Source organism: Chinchilla lanigera, unplaced genomic scaffold (assembly GCF_000276665.1).
Source record: "Chinchilla lanigera isolate Chin_1 unplaced genomic scaffold, ChiLan1.0 scaffold00101, whole genome shotgun sequence".
Taxonomy (NCBI): domain Eukaryota; kingdom Metazoa; phylum Chordata; class Mammalia; order Rodentia; family Chinchillidae; genus Chinchilla; species Chinchilla lanigera.
The window spans coordinates 2,848,802-2,870,925 of record NW_004955502.1 but is presented as its reverse complement, the minus strand read 5'-3'; the positions used below and the strand labels follow the sequence as shown (position 1 = coordinate 2,870,925).

At 39.2% G+C, this 22,124-nt stretch overlaps 1 protein-coding gene across 3 annotated transcripts in view; it reads left to right on the top strand.

The window, feature by feature from the left end:
* Prim2 (primase, DNA, polypeptide 2 (58kDa)) overlaps positions 1-22,124 on the top strand; it is a 256,592-nt gene that overhangs the window by 27,994 nt on the left and 206,474 nt on the right. For all 3 annotated transcript variants that reach the window (XM_005406880.1, XM_005406881.2, XM_013505840.1), the window contains exons 6-7: positions 17,268-17,363; positions 20,432-20,569. In XM_005406880.1, coding sequence (XP_005406937.1) covers positions 17,268-17,363; positions 20,432-20,569 — 234 coding nt within the window. The remainder of the gene's footprint in view (positions 1-17,267; positions 17,364-20,431; positions 20,570-22,124) is intronic.

The following is a 22,124-nucleotide window of genomic DNA, read 5'->3' as shown; positions in this document are numbered from 1 at the left end:
ACCATTCACTTGAGTTTCAAGTATATATTAGAAATTAAATTTAATAACACTTGACTTATTAAAACTTAATTGCCAAAGACTTGGTTTCTCATAGTCTGTACGTGAGAATTATAATAGCTCAATTTATTTTTCTGAGTTTATTTTTCCTTAACCTTTTATTTCATTCTCTGTTTGCTTGAATAAACACAGCTGCTGCAGTGGTGTGACTCTAAGTGGGTCTCCACCTTTCCTAGGAGCTCAGTGAAGCCATAGATTTGTAATAAACTCATGAGCTTGGAAGACATCAGTCACCATCATATCTTTCAGGAGGAAAAGTTTGGCTGCCTTTCTTCCGGTGACCTTGAAAATGACAAGGTGCTACATAGTGTGAAAGTTAGAGACAGTAAAGTTGAACAGTTTTCTGTTGGACTGCATTGTAAAAGTGGGGAAAGAAAATTATGTTGTTTTTGTTTGTTGGGAAGACATTTGCCAGTTAGAGCTTCAAGGAAGATTGGGTTTGGGAGGCCTTTAATTGTGAACCGAAATGTTATTGCAGAAGAAAACATAAGGGAGACATCTTAAAGAAGAAAACTGAAAACTGAAGAAATAGGCGTTCTGCCAATTACCCGAGTGCTTCCGATGGTTTGGAATTAAAGACACAGTGCAGATTTCAAATACTTGATTAACTTTGTTCACAGGAAAACCGGGAACTGGATGGGAAATAAACTTTAGCTTACTTTAATTTTAAAACATACTTAGCATCCATTAAAATTGTACTTCAAAATGTTTATTATAAAGTTTAACAGTGTAAGAATTTTTAATCTAATATTTTGTGTTAAACCCTGCAATAAAAAATTCCAGGACTATTTGGGTAAAAATTGAATAATTACAGGAGTTTAGTCTTTAGCTCTCTGACTGTCTTGGTAGTCAGTAAATATTTCCCATGCCGGATAAAGTGTGGATGTGGGTTTGCACGAAGGGAAAGTGCAATAAAGAATATAAACTGTCATCCTTATCGTCTCATTCACATGAAGAATAATGACAAAGCCATATAAGTAACCAGTTAGTAATACAGTGAATGTTTATGCATGTAAGGGAGATACAGGAACATATTAAATGTTCATCTTTCTATAATTGTCCAGCTCTTCTTATATTGCAATAATTTCAAGTAAATTTTTAGATTTTATTACTAAACGTTGAAAAACAAAGTAGACGCAAATGTCTTTGCACCCAAATGAATCAGAAGGAAAGAACTTTCTCTTTCTCCCTTCCTTTCTTTCTTTCTTCCTTCCTTCCTTCTTTCCTTCCTTCCTTCCTGCCTCCCTCCCTCCCTCCCTTCTCTCTCTCTCTCTCTCTCTGCTGGAGTTTGGGATTTTATGGTGGCTGTGTTTTTTTGTTTTTTTTTTTTTAGTACATCAAGTTATATGATTTTGCTGTCTTGGCTTTCATTCTCGGCATGGAAAAGTTAGCTCTTGGTCTAGCTATATCTCCTTTGAAGTTGGGATAGGCATACTGCCCTTAATCTCCTTTTATGATATTTTGTTTGATTCACTTTACCTTCTTAGTTTGTGTGGGAGCTGGAATCTTTTTACTTAGCTTGCTTGGATTTCAGTAGACTTCTTATGTCTTGTACTGATTCTGGAAAATTCCGAGGTTTTTAAACCTCCCACTCTTTTTTTTTTCTTACAGATTCCAATCAAATGTGTTACATATATTAGTTTTTCAAATCTCATTCTTGGGCCTGCATTTCCCTTTTTCTGATATTTTTCTGCTGAATTACATATTATTTCTCTTGAACTATTTTTCAGTTTGATATTCCTCTGTTCTATTTTGTCTGTATTTACATGTTCTCTGTTTGTGATACTGCAGATCAAATCCAGGGCCTCACATGTTAAAACCCTGTACCACTGAGCTATGGTACAACCTCCCCATTGGGTTTTTAATTTTGGTTACTGTAATTTGTAGGAGTGCTTTCTTGCTTTTTTTTTGGCCCTTTTCAGATCTGCTATGCTATGTGTTATGGATTCCTATTCCTTGCAGATATTTTAATATTTATTGTTTCTTCAGTATCTTAATCTGTGTGATAATTCAAAGATTTAAAATCTGTGTGATTTGTTTCTGCTATTATTTGTGTTGGTTGTGCTTGTTCTTTTTCTTTTATTTTAGGGACAGAGTCTGTGTTGCTTATGTTGGCCTCAAACTCCTACAGTAAAGTGATCTTTCTGCCTTAGCCTTCTTTTTTTTTTTTTTTTTTCGGTTTTTCTCCGGTACCAGGAACCGAACTCACGACCTTGCGCTTGCCAGGCAAGCGCTTTTGCCGCTGAGCTAAATCCCCAGCCCCTGCCTTAGCCTTCTGACTAGCTGGGATTATAGGCACATTCTCCTGCACCTGGCTTCTGTTTCTGTTTGTTCTTATTCATGTTTCCTTTTGTGCCTGGTTATTACTGACTGATTGTTGCTCTCATACAGTGCATTTCTTTAAAGTACATTTCCCAGGATGAATGTGCTCTCTCTCCTCTGGGGTACTGTGTTTGCATCTGCCCGGCTTTTGGAGGTATTATCAGCCAGGGACTCTTTTGAAACCCAATTAGCATTGTGGCTCTCTTGTCCATTGTAGCCATATACTTGAAGTAACTACAGCGTCTTTTTTTTTTCCGTCTTTTTGAGACAGGGTCTCACTATGCAGTTCAGGCTGATCTTGAACTCTCTTTGTAGATCAGGCTGGCCTCAAACGCAACGATCCTCCTGCCTCAGCCTCCCAAGTGCTGAGATTGCAGGTGTGCACCACCATGCCTGGCTGCATCTTAAAAACTTTGTTCTTCAGCTTTTTCCCTTTCTTGGTGCCATGATGGGCTGCTCTTCACTCTGCTGTGGTTGGAAGAGACTGCGGTTCGGCTATCACGCTCTTCCCTGGAGCTGTCATCCCTTGGGGTCTCAGTTGAATACAGAGAGGGTCTCCTCTGGGTCCTCTGTTTCTGGCAGGCTGTAGCCCTTGTCTCTTGTCACCTGGGCCCTGGAGGCTGAGGACCTGAAATGCGAGCGGGGCTGTGACATGGGCTAATGTCCTCGGGCCAAAGGCGCTTTGTTACTCCTGAGCTCAAGTTTGCCCCAAACTTTGGCCTGGCCGTTCCCTGTGTTTTCAATTCTTATTGCTTTCAGACTAATATATTTTTTGATATAGTCCACTTAGCATTTTAAAAATTGTTTTCAGTGGGATGTAGACCTGGATAACTTACGAAAGCAGGAGTTGCTAAAGGCCTCAGTGCTAGAGCCCAGGTGCTGCTGTGCTGCTGGAGGTACTGACACAAATTGTCCCTTCCCTCCAGCTCTTCCTTCAGCCTCTGTCAAGATACAGGGCTGGGTGATGATGGTCTTCAGGTTGTAAAAGTTTAAGGTAGAATACTCTTTTCAATTGATACGTCGGATTAATGGAGCAGTATGTGCTCATGTGGAGAGATTGTGAGGGTAAAATGATTTTTACTAAAGATACTACTATTCATACATTCCCCTAGCCATTCTATTGTCATTTTTAACTTTTTGTTTGCTTCCTATCTTTCTTACTTGCTTTTTTGCCCTCCATTTCTATCACATCACCCAGGTTCTAGGACTGTACTTGTTGGCATACTAACTTCTTAAATTCTCTGTAATTGCTAGAACAGTTAAGTCATTTTGCATGTATGAAATTTTTGTCACGTGAAGTAAATTGGTTTTATCTTCATGAATTTTATATTCTCTCTGCTAATACTTTTTAGTCTTTTGGGGTTTAATTGTACTGAATATTATTTCTTATGCATTTTTTTGCGTATTTCATTAGGTTGAATATTGTCAACTTCCATAGTTTGTATATTTTAGTCAGTAAAATTGTATCTCATACCATGGTAAAAGCTGGGAATATAATCTGTGCTTAAGTTCACATTCTGTTAAGGGGATATAAATGTAAGTTCTTACAGTATTATATTAGTCAATACTTACTAGAGAAACATTTAATATTATAGATAGATAGATTGATTGATTTGCAAAGTAGGCCTACAGTGGCCATTACAGAGTCAGGTGTGGAAGAGTGCGAAAGGGCTGTCTGCATGCCTGAGATCCAGTCAAGGGCTCACTGTAGATTCCCATACAATTCCATATTGGAGGTTGAAGAGTCTGCACTGGAAGCCAGGAGATGATGTCCAGGGTGAAGGCAAAGATAGAGCTCCTCTGAAGAAACAGAAGGGAGCCTTCCTTCTTCTTTCCCTTTTTATTCCATTCAGGCTACAAGCCTATTGGTTGGTGCCACTGATACCCGGAGTGGGCCTTCACTTTTCAGTAAATTCATTTCATCACACCCAAAACTATGCTAAGCCAATCAGTTGGGCATTTCTTACTCAACTTGATACAACAGTTAACTATGACAAGTATAGTTCATAAATACCAAAAAGTGAAAAGTATTTTGGAATGAATTTGCCAGAGGGAATGTGCACATGACCGAGGCAAGCGGGTGAGTATCAGGGCTGAATAAGGAGACGACTATATGGGCAATGGTAAGTCTATAGAAGGATTTCTACTTTGGGTAGCAGCTGAAGACAAGCTGAAGACACAGATGGAAGTAAGTGAACAAAACATCAAGAACTTTGGCATAATGTTTCCGTTTTTACTGCAGGAGCCTAATAGGCCTTTTAGCCTGCTGCTTGGCATGAAATTGTAAAAGTGCTGTGTTCTAGTCTTTCCACTCCACCCCACTAATTTTGATACTTTGTATTTAATCTATTACCTTTTACAATACATTTTTACATTTGATCTCAGGAATAGATCCAAGTTTTTTAATAAATTACACTTTTAAATGTTGCTGTCTAGCTACATAGCATCATTTATTAATAATGTTTTACTCATGTTTCTTTTCATATGATTGTCATATTACTTTTTATATTGTTGTACTATTGGCATTTTTCTAGGCCATATCGGCCTAGGAGTCACTCAGTTCATAAACTGGAGACAGGAGTTGGAGAGGGAAAGGGAAAAATTGAGACAGGTAGGTATTTTGGTTGATTGAAAAGGACTTTCACTTCCCCACATGTGCTTCCCAGCTTCTGGACCCCTGAGGTGGCATCAGGCCCTTCTCCATCTTACTTGTCAGTGCTGTAAGCCTCAGCGAGAGCTGTAGCCCTGGCAGTGCTGTTGATGGCTTTTCACATCTCTTTTGCTAATTGTTTGAGCAGTTTCTGGCTGCACTCCAGAAGTGAGTTCCTGTGATGAATCCTCTCTCTCTCTCTTTCTCCCTCTCTCTTTCTTGCTCTCCTGTTGGTTCTGCTTATCTCTGTTTTTGAGGAAGGATGGCTGAACACCAGACCGGTGATTCCGACTCTGGACTTTCTCTCTTTCCCTCTGTGTACCTCAGATAGACTCAGAAGTGTGCTCTTTTTGAGGTGCCTTCTTTCTAGGACCGCGCACATTCAGGCCCCACAGAGCTTCTGCTCTCCTTCAGTTATGTTTTGGAGACTCGGCTTTTTCCTGTCGTGAGTAGTTCCTTCTTTCAGAGGTCATCTTGGTGGAGTCAGCTTGTCTCCTTATGTAGCCTTTGTAAGGTTAGACAATATTATCATTGGTTTACAAGGTGGCATTTTACTTTCGGTTCTGCTACCTGTCTGCACAGTACCATGCTCTCCCTGGCTGCTGAACGAATATTTGCTCGATGGGGCAGAACGGAATGCACAGCTCTAACATGTATCTGGTCCTATGGCTATTTTGATTTACTTAGGAGACTTTTAAGAGGACTTCTTTATAAATTACCCATTTTTTTTTAAAGGATTTTTGTTGTAGCTGTTGAAGAGAAGAAGTGCACTTAGCCCTTCATTTTTAGTGTAAGTTCTGGTATATTCCAAACATGCCTAAGCTGTTAAAGTGCAGTAATAAAGTAATGTGACAATTGATTTTTACATTGATCAGCAGTGTTACAGAGATCAACATTCTAATTAGAATGTCAGGGTGGATATTAAATTATCACTCATTTTCTAGTATTTAATACTTTGGATGATTATAATGACAAATTTGTGAGGTACCATACCATTCTATCAACTTTAGTTAATTAATACAGCCACACCGTGATGATTATTTTTTCTTTTACTTTCTTTTGGTGTGTTTGCTAAAGATTTTCCAATTAAAAACTTTTCCTGTTATTGATTTGTACATTACAGTGAAGAAAGTATTGTATAAGCATTGGAGTATAAAATGGAAAAAAATGGTTAAAACTTTTAAGTTTATAAGTATGTGTCACAACTATTACCAAGCCTAAAGCAGCAATTCCAAAAATTTGACATCAAAACTTAAAACTAAAATTACCCTAAAACTTGAAACAGTACCCGTTGTATTTTATCTCACACTTTTGACGTTTGGGGCAGTGGTTCTGCTCCACCTAGCATTGCATAGGTTGCTTGGTTAGTGACTGGTCCAGCCTCACCTCTCCATGACAGCTGGGCTGACCTGCCTGGTACTTGGGTGTGGTACTGCTGGAAGGCCAGACTCTGCTAGGGTTCTTTCCTTGTAATTCCGCAAGCACTTTCTATCCTTGGTGGTCCAGGACTGTAGCCAAGCAGGCTTTGAGAGGGCTGTCAGTCCTCCTGGGCAGTAGGCTGGGGCTGGCACATCATCACTTGTGCCTGGTCAGAGCACTCACAGACCAAGTGCAAGGTGTGTGAGGGGGGTGGTGAGGTGATCTCAGCCCTCAGGAGGAGCAGTGTTGAAGAATTTGTAGCTATTTTTAGTCCTCACACTGTGATTAGTGATTAGGTCACATTTGGGAAACAAATTTCTCTTTATAGATCACCAATGTAGAACCTATATTTATGGGAAGTAATAATAGCAGTACTACGAAGATGTAATATTTGCTTATAACATTACTTCACCTATACATTTAAAATTTTATTATAAAAGAAATGATTCATAACTGCTTCATTATTCATCAAATGTTTTCAGTGGACTGTCTTGCTAATGAGTCGTTTTAAGCATAGTTTCAGGATTGTTGGAATTAGAACTGTACCTTTTCACTTGCTAGTACAGGTGTGTTTTACTTCAAGAAAAATAATCATACTTAAAATCATGTACTTATGTTTATTCACTCCGTGCCCCTTCCCACAAGTTCAAGGCAACTTGCAGAAAGACACACAGTGGCAATCTGTGAGAAGTAAACTCTCAACAGTGACCTGGGGTTCGCCCACCCTTCAGTTGCAGCTTACCAGTCTGTATCTAAAGTAGATCCTAAATCCACTCACTTCTGCTTTTCAGCAGTGCTCTTCTTGTTGAGGCCGCCATCTTCTTTCCCCTCAACCTCTGGGTTAGCCTCTCCTCAAGTCAACTCCGTTCAGGCAGCGTTTAAAAACACGTGTAGGACAGCATTCACTTCCTTTTTCCTGCAGCCTCTGCCTAATGCACGGTAAACGTCTTCTTCGTGTGCAGCGCCTGCAGACCCTGCCTGCTCTCTGCTCACCAGTCATCTTCAGCAGCAGCCTTTTCTCTGTAGAGCATTTGCATAGCTGCTCCCAACGCTGCTCGGGCTGCTCTTGCCTCAGGTTTTGTGTGACTTGATCCCTTCGTTTATTTATTCATTTAATTTAAAATTATGATTTTGACTTTAATTTTTTATTAGTACATGTTTGCAGTACATAATGATGATATTCATTGTGGGGAGTTGGTCCATGCACGTAACGCATCTTCATTCTTTTTAATGCCATATCTCTTGGTTCCCGCCCCAGTTGCAAAAGATGCATCTCCCTGTTTCCTATTATCTTTTATTTTGCTCTTTAAATTATTTATACTTTGGGTTTCACATATAAGAGACCATTTGATATTTAAGCTTTATGTGTCTAGTTTATTTCACTTAACATTACTGTCTCAAGGTGCATCCATTTTCCTTCCAACAAATTTCCCTTCAAATTTATCCTTCTTTATAGCAGAGTAGTACTCCATTATGTATAAATGCTACATTTTCTTTATCCATTCATCTGATGGTGGACATACAGGCCACGTCCAAGACTTAGCTCCTGTGAGTTGTGCTGCTGTAAGCGTGAGTGTGCGTGCGTCACTGTAGTGTGATGTCTTAACTAGAAGAGGAAGAGCTGGGTTGAATGGAATTTCTAACTTTGATTTTCTGAACAATCTTTGTACAGATTTCCACAGTGATTGTACTAGTTTACACTCGACCAACAATGTAGAAGGGCTCCTTTTCCCCTGCAGCCTTGCCAGTATTTGTTGTTTGATTTCTTGATGATAGCCGCTGAGTCCTTTCATATAGATGTCATTTCTTCAGAGAGAGTTTCAAACTGACCATGCAGTTTAAAGTGAAAATTAGCGCTCTTCATTTTATTTTTGTTACAAACTGCTTGCTACATTAATGATTTCTTCTTTCTTGGTCACTGTCTGTCTCACCCCATTTAAAACAGGCTTCACAAGGGCAGGTTGTTTTCTAATTGTTAATAGCTAGATCCCACCTCCCTGTGGTGACATACAGTATATGGTGCATAGTAGGGTTTTAGGAAGAATGAATGAATTCTAATAAAATAATGAAGTGCTAGAAGAGATGGTGGTGATTTTAGGAAATCATAAGTTTGTTTTAGGAAAGAAGACTCCCACTCTCTCACTCTACGATATGCTCTTTAGGGTAGCAATATTCCAAGTCATTTCTGGACCTTTTTTAAAAAAAACCACACACCTTAGGACTTCGATCTATAGGCCTGGTTCCCCAGAGATGTGTAATTGTAGAGCTTCACTATCAGATCTGATGGGCATATAGTACATGCTTAAAGATAGGATCCTAGGAGAGAGAGCTGTGTGGATTCAAACAGAGGACTCCTGCAAAGTATTTATAAACATAATGGGATATTGTTGATTGGAGACTTATAGCAGCTGATGTCTCTGGGAAGCCTTATTTATAATCTTTACTTTAGAGACCAGTATAATAGACTACTGGTTCACAGGTGGTGGATCCAAGGTGACCATTTGGGAGTGTGGGAAGGAAATAAATATGGTGGTACCATGGTTCGCAAACTGAATTCTTTCCATGTTTCTGGTTGCAAATTGAATTGGATGAGAATTGAATCAAATTCAGTGGTTAGGTTCAATGTTGACCTTATGGGGAAATTTGATTTGGTTCTCGTGGAGTTTGGTTTATGACCAGAATTGTGGAAAGAATTAAGTTTGTGAGCTGAAGTATCACTGTAATTTTTTGTGTATATTTTTAATTTCATCCCTCAACATTTTTTGGGGAGTAGGACATGTTTTATGCATATGATCTTTGATACTAATATATGCATGTAATTTATAAATATACACATCTTGGGCATATGTGCTTAGGACATTAGTTAATGAGAGTGTTCAATGCAGAGCAGACCAGTATTCCAGTCGGGTTAGGTCCAACATAGGCAACAGTGACCCCCATTCCTCAGTGATTTAAAAAAAGGTGGTTTCTTGATCATGCTCTGTGTCTCCCTTGGTCAGCTACAGCCCTGCACTATGTCACTTTGGCCTGGTCCTCAGGCTGGCTGAGTAGCTTTCGTACACTGGAACTGTACCAGTTGCTGGGTCGAAGAAGAGAGCTGGGTAGATCACGTGCTCACAGAACTTTTGCTGGGAGTGACATATGTCACTCTGCTCAGATATCACTGGCCAGAGCAAGTCATGTGGCTTGGCGTGAGCCCAGCAAGTGAGGATCATGGGCCTCTGCACGGGGCAGAGAGCAGTCTACACCCACAGCCTTTGCCTGCTGACTGCAGAGCGTTTGCCTGCCCAGAATTTCTCCTTAATCTTGTCAGAATCTCTGGCAGAGTGAAATTACTGTTAGTTGCTGGCTTGATGAGGAATATGAAAAGGACAAAGTTACACATAGAATCTTTAATTCTATTAGCAAGGCAGCATGCAAAACTGCATAATTATAAAATATGGGACTATAACCTTACCAAAGCGGTAAATCCCAGGGTGGTTTTTGTTGACAAAAATGTTATACCATTCTATTGAATGCTGTACTGAGCGCTCCATTCTATTGATTGTTCCACTGAAACAGTGGAACTGACTCTTGGGTGGTGAGTGTGGGTAGTAGAGGATGAGGTGTGGGGAATCAGGTGGTGGTGGTTAAGCACAGAACTTCAAAGCTGAAATGTTCAAGGTCTCTGGTGATTGAATGTTAATCAGAGTGAAGGTTGAGCATCTCTGGAGTGGCAGTATAAGTCCCTCAGGAAATGTGATTCCATATAGAGCAGTCTGTTTATATATGTCCTTTCAAAAAGGTGTTTGTTTTGTGTGGCATAATGCATCTCAGTTATGAGATGTTGCATGGTAACCTAGCTTACGTTTGTCAGTTGCTCTGAATCCCTTCTGCTGACCGAGACCCGGGTTAGCTTCACTAGTAAGAGACAAGATTGTGGATGCCAGGTTTCTTGCCGGAAGCATTTCATTTTATTACCTGGCGAAAAGAGCCTGGAAAACAAACTAATAAACATGTACTTTACAGATACAATAATAAAAAATAATGAAAGACCACGGTGAAGTTGTGAAGATACTCTTCTTTTGCTGTATTTCCCTGATCGTTTTCTTTCTTTGTCAATTGCTGTATGAAGATTTTATCTGGGTTTAAAAATTGGTCCTAAAACATAGCTAACTCCTGTGAGACAGTCTCTTTAGTGTGTGTCTGGTTCTATATTTGAGTTTCGAAAGATTTCCTGTATGGAAAGTGAGAGGTAAATAGTCAGGTATGTAGAGAAGTTACTGTCAACAGAGATATATGTAAACAAAGCAAATACTGAAGCAAGATAATCTGGTGTTTGCTCTTGGAGAAATATTTGCTATTGCTAAACCTCAGTTTAAACACTCTGGAATGAGTGTTGATTATATGTAATTTGTACTCTGACATCCTTTTAAATTTTACCTACAAGATTTCTCAGGGCATCTAGTTATATTTTCAGTTTCTGTATCTTTAGTTTGTTCATTGTCAAAAAGAACTGGTGAAAATTTTCAGTTGATGATCCTATTGCTCATTGCTTTTGCTGTTACGTATTTGCTCAACTATCCTGCAAAGTAGTATTGCTGTATTTTTTCATTTGGAGGCCACATGGTATAGCTGGTTTTAGTGTCAGAACTACTTTGGTTGGTAATCCAGTTTAATTTCTACTCATGATAATTAGCTGTAACACAAAATATCTCTCTTATAGGGTTACTATTAAATGAGTTGTATAAATAAAATAGAATAGCAACTGGCAGGTAGTATGTGTTGATCTCAGCTGTCATTGATTTTTGAATAATCTGACACACCTCCATTGCCGCCTTGACTTAGTTACTTTCTCACTGCTCAGACACACTTCATCTAGAATGGTTTCTTTTTTTCCTTTGAGGGTAGGATTTTGCTCTTAAATTAGTTTTCTGTAGTAGTGACTAGGAACAAGGTCTTAAGCTCACTAGATATGGAAAAATGTGACAACTACTTGGTAAGTATGTCAAAAGTAGTGATTTCATAATGTTAGTCCACTTCTTGTTGTCCTTAAGCTGGTAACCAGTATCTTTAATTTTGAAGTAATAGAACTATAAGGAACGGCACAAGGCTGAGACAGCCCAGACCACCAGGTGTGTGTAAAAGCAACCTAGCATGAAATTTATTGTGCCCGGGTACAGGCAGACAGGGCAAAGAGGCCATCTGTAGGGAGCAAAGAGAAGTGGGCTTTTTTATAGAGCTTGAAAAAAGGCAAATGACATTTGAGTTCCCTGGATGTCTTGTTCCTCAGTGGTCAAAGTCCTTGAGGCAGCCCGTGTAAATGTTTGGGCGTCTTCAGATGTCCGGGTGTTTGGAAGATTCCACGCTCTTGTCTCTCTATGACAACCTATGTTTACTGAGGGCACCGGCACTGAACTGAGAACCGTGCTGCTGCTGGCAGATGGGTTGGGAGAGTCATGTCTGAATGGAGCCTTGCAAGAACAAAATTAAAAGAATCTGCAATAAAATAGCCAACAGTTATCTGTTTGTTTTTTTGTTTTGTTTTGTTTTGTTTTTGTTTCTTTCTGGTACCGGAAATCGAACTCACGATGTTGCGCTTGCCAGGCAGGCGCTGTGCTGCTGAGCTAAATCCCCAGCCCCAGATAGCCAACGGTTATAAATTGAAAAATACCATTTGTAGTGACATCCAAAACATGAAATAGCTAAGGGAGAAATATAATAGGTACAAATATAAAGGAGAAAAATAAAGCGTGTTATCCCTTCACTTAGAAAATTATATTTTGGTGTGGACTTTTTCCTATAAGTAAACTTAAACACACAGTATATACTCTTTTTTTTTTAACAGTGTATGCTCTTTAAGGATTTAATTTTCCTTTATCTAATTGTAATAATTTGTCTTCAGGTAGTAGTGTTTCATGGATGTCTATGACAATAATCATAAATCTCCTTAATTTTAAAAGAAATTTTATTGGCTACATAATATTTCATGTTATAGCATAGTTCATTTACTTTTAGTTCTCTCTTTTTTTTTGTACTGGGAATCGAACTCATGACCTCAGGCTTGCCAGGCAAGTGCTTATGCCACTGAGCTATATTCGTGGCCCTTTAGTTCTCTTTTAAACCTTTTAAAATTAGTAAGTATAATGCATGTCCAGAGAACTTAGAGCAAACAAAAATGTGTAATTAAGTATGAAGTGAATATTAACCTAACTGTCACCCAGGAGAGGAAATGAAGCATTGCTTTCCCTGAATCCTCTCTGTGTGCCTTTCTCTTCTGTCTCTTAGAGGAAGTCACTTGTCTGGCTTTATGGCAGATCATTTCCTCGTCCTTTTTCCCTCTTTAGTTGACTGAAATATTGACTGAATATTCATCCCTAAATGGTGAGTTTTTCCTTATCAAAACAAAGCTCTATATACATGGAGTGATTTGGTATGTTGTTTTCTGTATTACTCAGCTTAATCTGTTTGTAAGGTTTATGCACAGTGTGTAGAACTGTGTTTTTTCAGTAAAGTTTTATAGTTTCTTTGTGGAAACCTACAGCTTTCATGATATTTAATTTTAGATAATACTTTTGATTTTGTTGTAAATTAGCTTTAAAAGCCTATTATTGGATTTTGTTGATGGTGTATAGAAATAGAATTTTCTGTGTCTAAATTTAGAAACCTTGCTTAATTTGACTAGTAGTTCTAGTAGTTTATCTGTTCTTTGGTATTCTTCTGTATTTTCTAAGAGTCCTATTCATAATCTGTGGATAATGACAGTTTATGTCTTCTTTTCCAATCCATATGTTACTGTGGGCTCCACCATATTCTGGGCCCCAACTATCTGAATTTGTTTGCCCACTCACCATCAAGAGTATCCACAAAAATGGAAAAATGAATTTATTCACAATTTGGCGAAATTGGAAGGGCAACTACTTTGCCTTCCCCCCATGCACAGAAATACTCCAATTTACAGAACAGGTAAAATAAAAGCTAGGAAATATGCATATGTAAATTGAACCAGACTTGAGCCCACCAAAAGATCTAGAAAATGTTAAAAAATCTAGTTTTTAATATTTCTTGGTGTCCTGGGTGCCAGGGCTGGGGATGAAAGTTTTTTCTTCCTATGAGGAAGCTGGAGAAGTAGCTCATTTTAAAGATCCATTTTAAGGTCTTGCTTATCATTTCCCCTGGCTTAGTCCATTTCTTAATCTTGAGGGACTTGGGTGTGGTATCCTCTAGCTATTTATTGATGGATTGGTGAATAGATTCCATCAAAAGTACCTGGAGCATAAATAAAAAGAGCCAGATGCTTTGAACCTAAAAAAGGTACCACTGTGGAGATGAATACAAAGGGGAGTCAAGTGGTATCTAATAGCTCTGGAAGGCTTTTGCTTTTAAGCAGCCATACATAAAAACCCTTTCTCTGTATGTGGTCCTGCTTACCTTTTTTTTGGTAAGATTGACAAAGGTAACTCCCTTTTGATACGGAATAGTTTTCCTCCCTTGTCTCTGAATGCATTTTTACTTCTGAAAGCATTGCTAATTACCTATCTGAGGCTGGGTTGGGTACTATGTCCCAGTGATGAGAAAGTGAATAAGACAGATTTTGGTGCCAGGAGTGGGATTGCTACCCTGACTACCTAACCGTGTGATTTAGAAGCCTTTGGAAGTGGTTCATGGGACAAGTTTGGAAAGGTTTGGGGATGCTGACTGGAGAAGCCCTAGAATGCTGTAAACTGAACTTAATGGAGATTCTGATCAGAGCTTAGATCACAATGCAGATTAAAAAATGCAGGCAGTAAAGCCCAAGCTTAAGAGGCTTCAACTGGGAACAAGAATTCCATTGGCAGTTGTCAGACTCAAGACCATGTGTGTTATACTCAAGACCATGTATGTTATGCTCTGGTAGAAAATTTGTCTGCATTTTACTCATGCCTGAGACTTTGCTGGAAATTGAGATTATGCTGGCAGACTAATTTGGCAGAAGAAATCTCAAGGCAGCCCAGTGGCATTGGTACTGCTGGTGGATTTTAGTCATATCTACATTGGGAAGTAGGGCCAAAATGCAGAGCTCTGTAATTTGAAAAAATTTGCGTGTGTCCGGAAAGAAAGCACAGATGCTGTAAAAGTTTTGCCTTGAGGAGAGCTTGGTTGGCTAAAAGATTAGCATTAAAAAGAAGGTAAGTATTTTGCATCAGAAAAACAAGAAAGATGACATGAGGACATCTGAGAGATCCATCAGACTCCAACCATTGCAGGCCCAAGGGTGCAAAACTGTGTAGAGCTTTCATTTGTAGAGAGCCCTATGGTAGGGAAGATAGGTGTGCTGAGTTCCTGTGTCTCACAACTTCAAAGAACAGGCTTGAGTATAAAGGAGGTTAAGAGTAGGAAAATTTCATTAAGAGAAAGCTCCTGAGAGACAGGAGGAGTCTTGAAAGACGGTTGCCACTAAAGCTGTTTGTCTAGGGGGTTTCTATACAGTACAGTTACCTTTCATCAGACTACAATCAGCCTATAGGATTACAAGTACAGTTACTCATCTGATATTGATGTAAAAGAAAAACAAGGTACATAGCCAGGGTATGTAGCATTGAGAAGGAAAAATGTGCTTCTGGAAGGGGTAGGAGGGAGGTTCAGAGTGTTCTGGTCATCTCTCTACATGTTTGTTATGTTCTTTCTGCATGTTTGTGGTATTGTTTAGGCTTACTGGGCCAAATGGTGCTCATTACAGTATAGCTTTGAGCTGTTCTCTAAGGAGGCGGCAGGCCTAGCCATGGTATCATCTTGGGGCTTAGCTTCTGTCAATTTAGGCCTTGACCACAGACCTGGTTTGCCTCTTCTCTGTTCTGTTTTGGGCCTAATCTCTTTCAAATTGCCTGTCAGTCTTTACCTAACTTAGCTATCTGTGACACTAGGATACCCTGTTCACAAAGGGCCACTTAGGAAATTGGTTCTTGGGATGCCATTCATAGTGTTCCACCATCCAGGCATTCAGGTCTGCAGTCATGATTCAGGGGGGCCTGGCTACTGCTCAAGCTGGTGGCAGATCTTGGCAGTGTCCGCATGGTGCTGGTTTTACTCACATGCAGGGTGGAAGAGTTGTGGGGTTAGGGAGGCTTCTACCCATATTTCAGAAGAAGGTGTGGGAGGTGAGACAGTGTTCCTGAGCGGGCAGTATGTGAAGCCTTGAGAGTGAAGTAGAAGGTGCAGTGGAGACCCCAGGAAGTTGGAGAAGCCTGGAACATGGAATGTCTGCTGAGAAAAGCTGCAGGCAGTGAGCAGTACCACCTCAAGAGAGAGGCCCTGAGGGCTACAACTGGCAGTGCCATAGGGCTTGGGTGCCTAAGCTCCTTGGAGCTTTAATCTGTGCCCCAAGAGCTGAAGATCAAACTGGTCTGTTAGTAAAAGAGCTGGACTCGATTTTATGGCACCTTTGGAGTGGGCTAGGGTAATTTGATACTGGCTCACTAGTGGAATGTTTTAGAAACTCCTTATGTGTGTTTTAAGGAGTTTCTTCCCAGTGTAAGGTTTGAATCAGTGGTTGTTTTCATCCTTGGAGATTGTGGTGGGAGGATAGGGAAAAAGACATACCCATTTTTTTTTTTTTTTTGGTACTGGGGATCAAACTCAGAACCTTGTGCTTGCCAGGCAGGTACTGTGCTGCTGAGCTATATCCTCAGCCTGAAAAAGATGTACTTTACCTTTGATGGGGCCTGAGAACCCCTGTCTCTGTCCCTTCAAGGGCCCCTGACCTATTTAAGTACAATGTTATTATTTTAATTTACTGTAACAAGGGGTCTTTTAAAACTGGGGGAATTTTTCCATCCCACTTTCCTACAGCAGTTACCTTCTTCAGGAAAGTGGCACCTTCTCACCTGCGGCCTGGTGCCAGGAGGAGCCCCAGAGCCCACTCTAGGCCCCGCAGCTGGGCAAGTGTCTGTGCCTGCGCCTGCCTCTTGACTCCCCACCTTGCTGCCTCCTCTGTGCAACCCTGAAGCTGTTGTCAGTCAGGGAAGGCTGTTTTCTGGGCTGGACGCCTTCCTGGTTTGGGCAGAATAAAAGTAAACTCCTCCCCTGCATCGCCACTGCTTTTCTCTGTGTTAACTGGACCTGGTATTGCCGGAGTCAGGCCCTGGCCTCAGACTCTGATAACATATTTACTATTTTACTCATAAATAGTGGTGTTCCTGTTTTACTATTTTTTGGTTATTAGTCCTTATGTACTACTACCTAGGGGCTTACCGAGAGTAACTCAGATGTCAGATGAGGTGAATGTTTCCCTCAGTTGGTCAATTACATTTTATCTTTAGATTTTTTTTTTGTGTGTAAAAGTATAAACTTTTTATACAGTCAGACCTATAGTCTTTTATAAAGCCATAATCAATTTAAGATATTACATTTGCAGTTTTTCCTAGAAAAACTGATATTTTAAATTTGGAGTTGTCATATGTGGCTAGGAAATTGAGAAATAATTAAACCACTCATAACCTCAAGTAGATATTTTCATATATAACTCTTGAATTGGGATAATATTCATTTTTAGTCCATATTAACTTGAATTATAATTTTTTTCTCTGTATACTACTTTGTCTGCTATTTTTCTTTTGATATATATTTATTTTTCAGAAACTGTCAGAGTAAAAATTTGAAAGAATATTGAATTTAGATTTTCTTCCATATTTTGCCTTCCTTAGTGATAATAATGATTCATTAATCATATTAGGAATAATTTGAGTTATCAGGATATTGACTTTTTTTATGAAAGTGTAGAATGTTCACAAGGACAGGAAACATTTCATGGAAACTGAATGCACACTTAATGTTTGCAATTGTATGATATGGTTCCTTTTAGATAAGTGATGATGAGAAGAGTCAACGAGAGCCGGACATTATTGCCTCCTCACCGAGTTTAAGTGGTACTCAGTTGGAATTTGAATCAGTGTATAAGGTATGTAAATGTGTAAAGTATTTTCTAGGATTTGCTACATTTGTTACATTGAGGTTTATATGCAAATTTGACCAACCCCCTGGTATAGCCCCTCATCCTCGTAGCTAGTCCCTCTCCTGCGCAGATCATGTCCTCATCCTGTGCCAACATTCAGTGCTCGTCTTGGTCTTCCAGACACAGACTCCTTCCTAATTCTGCTGGGGCTCAAACCCCTCTGCAGGCATTCTGTTAAAGGAATAGTGTTGGGCTGGGGATGTAACTCAGTGGTAGAGTTCTTGGCTGTCACGTGCAAGGCCCTGAATTTGATCTCCAACACTGCAATAAGCAAAACTAAAATGAAGTACTAAGTGAAAGTGCTCCTTGATTGCTTAGGCTCTCATACTTGGCATAAGGCTATCTCCTGCAGGGCATCTTCACCTCCTGATGGGTGCAGCATTGTGGTTGAATTGCTGCCATTGCTGCTGTGGGGTTTGACACATGCTTTGGGCTGCTTCCTCTTGTGGTCTCTCTGGAATCCCATGTGGGCTCTGGCCCTCTCGAGCCCACTTGCTTCCCTGTGGAAGTGCCTTCCTTCCTGTACTCAGAGTTAGCTTCCTTTGTGCTGGACCACCTTGGCTTCCCCCTTCTCTCAGTATAGACACTTACTTTGTATTAACCCCACCAAATGGCCTTTGGAATGATAGTCCTGAGGGTAAGAGGAGAGAGCTGAGATTCAATTTAAAATTTGATAACTGCAACCCCACAGTTCCCTTTGAAAGAAGATGCTAATCATCACTGTTGAGTGCCAGTAGTTGAAAATTGGGCCTCCACATTAGCTCCTAATTCCAGCTTCCCTATTTCTACCTGTTGGGCCATCATTCAGTCAGCCTTTCAAGCTTGGAGTATGGGAATCAATATTTATTCCTCCCATATCACACATTTCCCGTTACTTTGCCTTCACATCATCGTTTTGCTTCTACTTGGGCATTTTTATTTCCATTGTGACCATCCCAGTAAGCTAGCCTCATGGAATAGTAAGCTAAAGAGCCTGTAAGGATCATTTAGTTCATCTATTCGTCCTCTCTCCCAGTTTTATGAATTCAGCTACTGAGGTTTAGAGACACTTATTAAATTTGCTAAGTCATAAATCTAGTCAGTAGTAGACTAGACTGGATTTTAGACTTGGAGTAAAACTCTTATTTGCAAACTTTTGTGCCCTCTTGGCTGTGTTACTGCTTGCTCTAAACTCTCTTACTTATTCCTCTTGTATGTGCTGTTAATCTACCTGTTGGTGCAGTCGTCTGTGGTGCTACTCTGTAGGCTGTTTAGCTTTCCATGTTGTGTCTTTTGCTGTTCTCTCCTAAGAGATGAACTCCTTGAGGGCAAAGACTGTTGTGGTTATAGAAATGAGTACTTTTATCAAAAGCTACCTGGTGAAAAAAATGTGATCTGTTTATATGTGAGGTGTTTTCAGATACAGAATTGTATGTGACTTTTCCCTAAAACATGGGTGAAGAGGCAATTTGGGGATTTTATTGGGGAAATGGGTTTTTACCTGATTTGTCTCACTTTAAAAAGAGAAAAGACTGAGGATAATTTTCCACACTTAATAATATATTAAATATATATTTTGCAATATGTAATTAATATATTCTGCTAATCCTTAAATTTTCATACACTTAAAAAACCTAAGTTTTATTTTTTAAGTACAAATAGTATTTATAGCAAAAAATTATTTTAATAGCAAACCTGAATGCTTATTATGGTGGTACCTCGGTTCACTAACTTGATTTGTTCCTTGGGGAAGATGGCCACGGTCGTCATTGTCACCTGATGTGGAGTTTGTGAATCAAAGCAAAATTTTGCAGAATGCTTTTGTTTGCGAATGGAATTGTCTGCAAACAGAAGCATTTGTGAACTGAGGTACTACTATAGTTCCATTTCTTAGTGTTAAGGTTAGTTTTTCCAATATATTTCTCTAGAGAAAAAAATGGATATGTAGATAAAGAAATTTGAAGTTACTTTGCTAAAAGTAATTTTTAGCACTGAATATGTTATATACAAAGTAGGATTTTATTCAGTGCAGAATAAAATGTGGAATATGTCTATGAGGTGAATGTAACATGCTTAGAAGTTTTGAATTATGAATTTGAAATCCTGAGCATTGCAATTTGTAAATTCATAGGTTATGATAAAATGGAAGCATTCTAATTTGTGTTAGTCAACTTTCTGTCACTGTGACAAAATATCTAAGCGTAATATTTAGAAAGAGGTTTATTTTGGCTCAGGATTTCAGAGGATTCAGTCCATGTTTGTGTGCTTCCGTTGCTTCTGGGCCATGATAAGGCAAAACACCATGTTAGTGGTGGAGCAGTGGGACTAAGCTCACGGTAGACAGGAGGTAGAAAGAGAGCAAGGGCCTAAGAGGAAGGGACAAAGGACAAGGTATAGTAACAAGGTATAGTAACAAGGTATAGTACATTCACCCGATGACATATCCCCATGACCCAGCCCTTCAACTAGTCTTTACTGCCTGAGTTTCCATGTCCTCCCAATGGTGTCATCAGATTATGAATTCATCCATGGATTAGTCCACTGATGAAGTTAGATACCTCGTGATCCAGTCACCTTTCAAAATCTGAACTGTTGAACACATGAACTTTTTGGGGGACATTTTAGGTCCAGATAATAACATCTATTTGTTGTTATTATTATTATTATTATTGAAATAGCTAGTCTGAAACAAAATTTTATACTGCTATGACTTCTTAATACTAATAGTTTAGTTTTTTCTTTTACTTATAAACATTTTGGTGTTTACCATTTATTTGTTTGTTTGTTTTGCTTATTTTTTCAGTACTGGGTACTGAACCCAGGGCTTTCACAATGAGCTACATCCCTAGTCCTGTTTTTAGTTATTTTTTAAAATTTTGATACGGGGTTGTAAGAAATATAAATTGGTCTTTTTGGGTGTTTTGAATTTGCTGGGACTAATGAATTTCTTTGTTTAGACTTACTATTTATGAAGGCTAGGAGCATTTCATCATTACAGGTGTTGACTTAACTTTTACTGTTTCATCTGAATTCAGATCCCTTTTGCTGATGCTCTGGATTTGTTCCGAGGAAGGAGAGTCTACTTGGAAGATGGTTTTGCTTATGTGCCACTTAAGGACATTGTAGCAATTATCCTCAATGAATTTAGAGCAAAGTTGTCCAAGGCTTTGGCAGTAAGTATTTCACTTCATTTCCACTTTCACACTTTCAGTTATGTACGCTTGGAAGTTTTGTTCTGTTTTCTTTAGGGAATAAGTTAATTTAATGTTCATTGCTTGTGCTATTCTCTTAATTCCAGAATACCTCGAGTTTTTTTTTTTTTTTTTTTTTTTTTTTTGGTTTTTCTCCAGTACCGGGAACCGAACTCACGACCTTGCACTTGCCAGGCAGGCGCTTTGCCGCTGAGCTAAATCCCCAGCCCCCTATACCTCGAGTTTTATTTGTTAATATTTACACTGTATAGTGGTTGGTTTTCAAACCTTTCCATCTTCTACAGTGTTAGCGATGAGCTGATTAATTTTGTGAATGGCCTCTGTGGATTTCAAGCTCTTGTCTGTTTTCCATGGAGCTGGACTTCACATATGGCTTTTAACAGGCAGTGTGGTCTTTGGTGTATATAGTCCCTGAATTTGTGTTCTGAATTAGGATTTTATATCCTAATTTTATATCCTATCCTCTACTCAGAGGGCAATATAGAAGAAAACCTTTATCTTCTTCATTTTCTTGTGGTGCTGGGCATTGAACCTAGGGCCTCACACATGCAAGGGAAAGTATGTACTCTACCATGGAGCTGTACCCCTATAGTTAGAAGAAGGTCTAGCTATGAAAACAAGGCCATGCAAATACTGGATTAAACAGCCCACTGCCTTGTGAAACGGGAGGTAGCTGTGCTGATCAAGTGAAGGATTAATACATATGAAGCAGTTGATGAAAACACGACTCCAAAACTAAACACATTTTGTACGGTTGTTCTTTAATCTAGGTCTAGTTTTTTTTTTTTAAACTACTTTTTTGCACTTAACATGGGAGAGGACTTCAAAGTATAATGATTTTTATGCTGATTATTATGTATTCATATCCTCGAGTTAAAGTTGTAGTATTTTCTGGTCTAAATAATTTTTATTGACTTTGTGGGGTTACTTAAACATATCATCCATTTATATCAGCAGGAGGTCTAAGACATTAACTGTTTTTGTTAAATGAGGCAATGTGTGAAAATACCTAATAGGTGTTTAACTGTGTGTGTATTTATATATTGAACCTAGGGCCTCGCACATGCTAGGGAAAAATAATTTAATTATCAAAATAAAAAAATTAATATTGATAGGTTAATATCATCTAATTCTCAGACTAAATTCACATTTCACCAGTTGTCTTAGTCCTGTCCTTTATTTCAAAAGACTCCAAAGCAGTCACAGATGTTACTAAGTTGTCAAGTCTCTTTAGCCTTCTGCAGGCTTGAACAAATTCTTTGTTTCTCCTTGACTTTCATGGGCTTTTTTTTGTTTTTGTTTTTGTTTTGTCTTTTTGAGACAGGGTCTCACTATGCAGTTCAGGCTGACCTTGAGCTCACTTTGTAGCCCAGGCTGGCCTCAAACTCTCAACGATCCTCCTGCCTCAGTCTCTCGAGTGCCGGCATTACAGGCGTGTACCATCATGCCCGGCCTGGGCTTGGTTATTTTTGAAGATTGTAGGTTAGTCTTCAAGTTACGCATCTTTAGTGAGAAT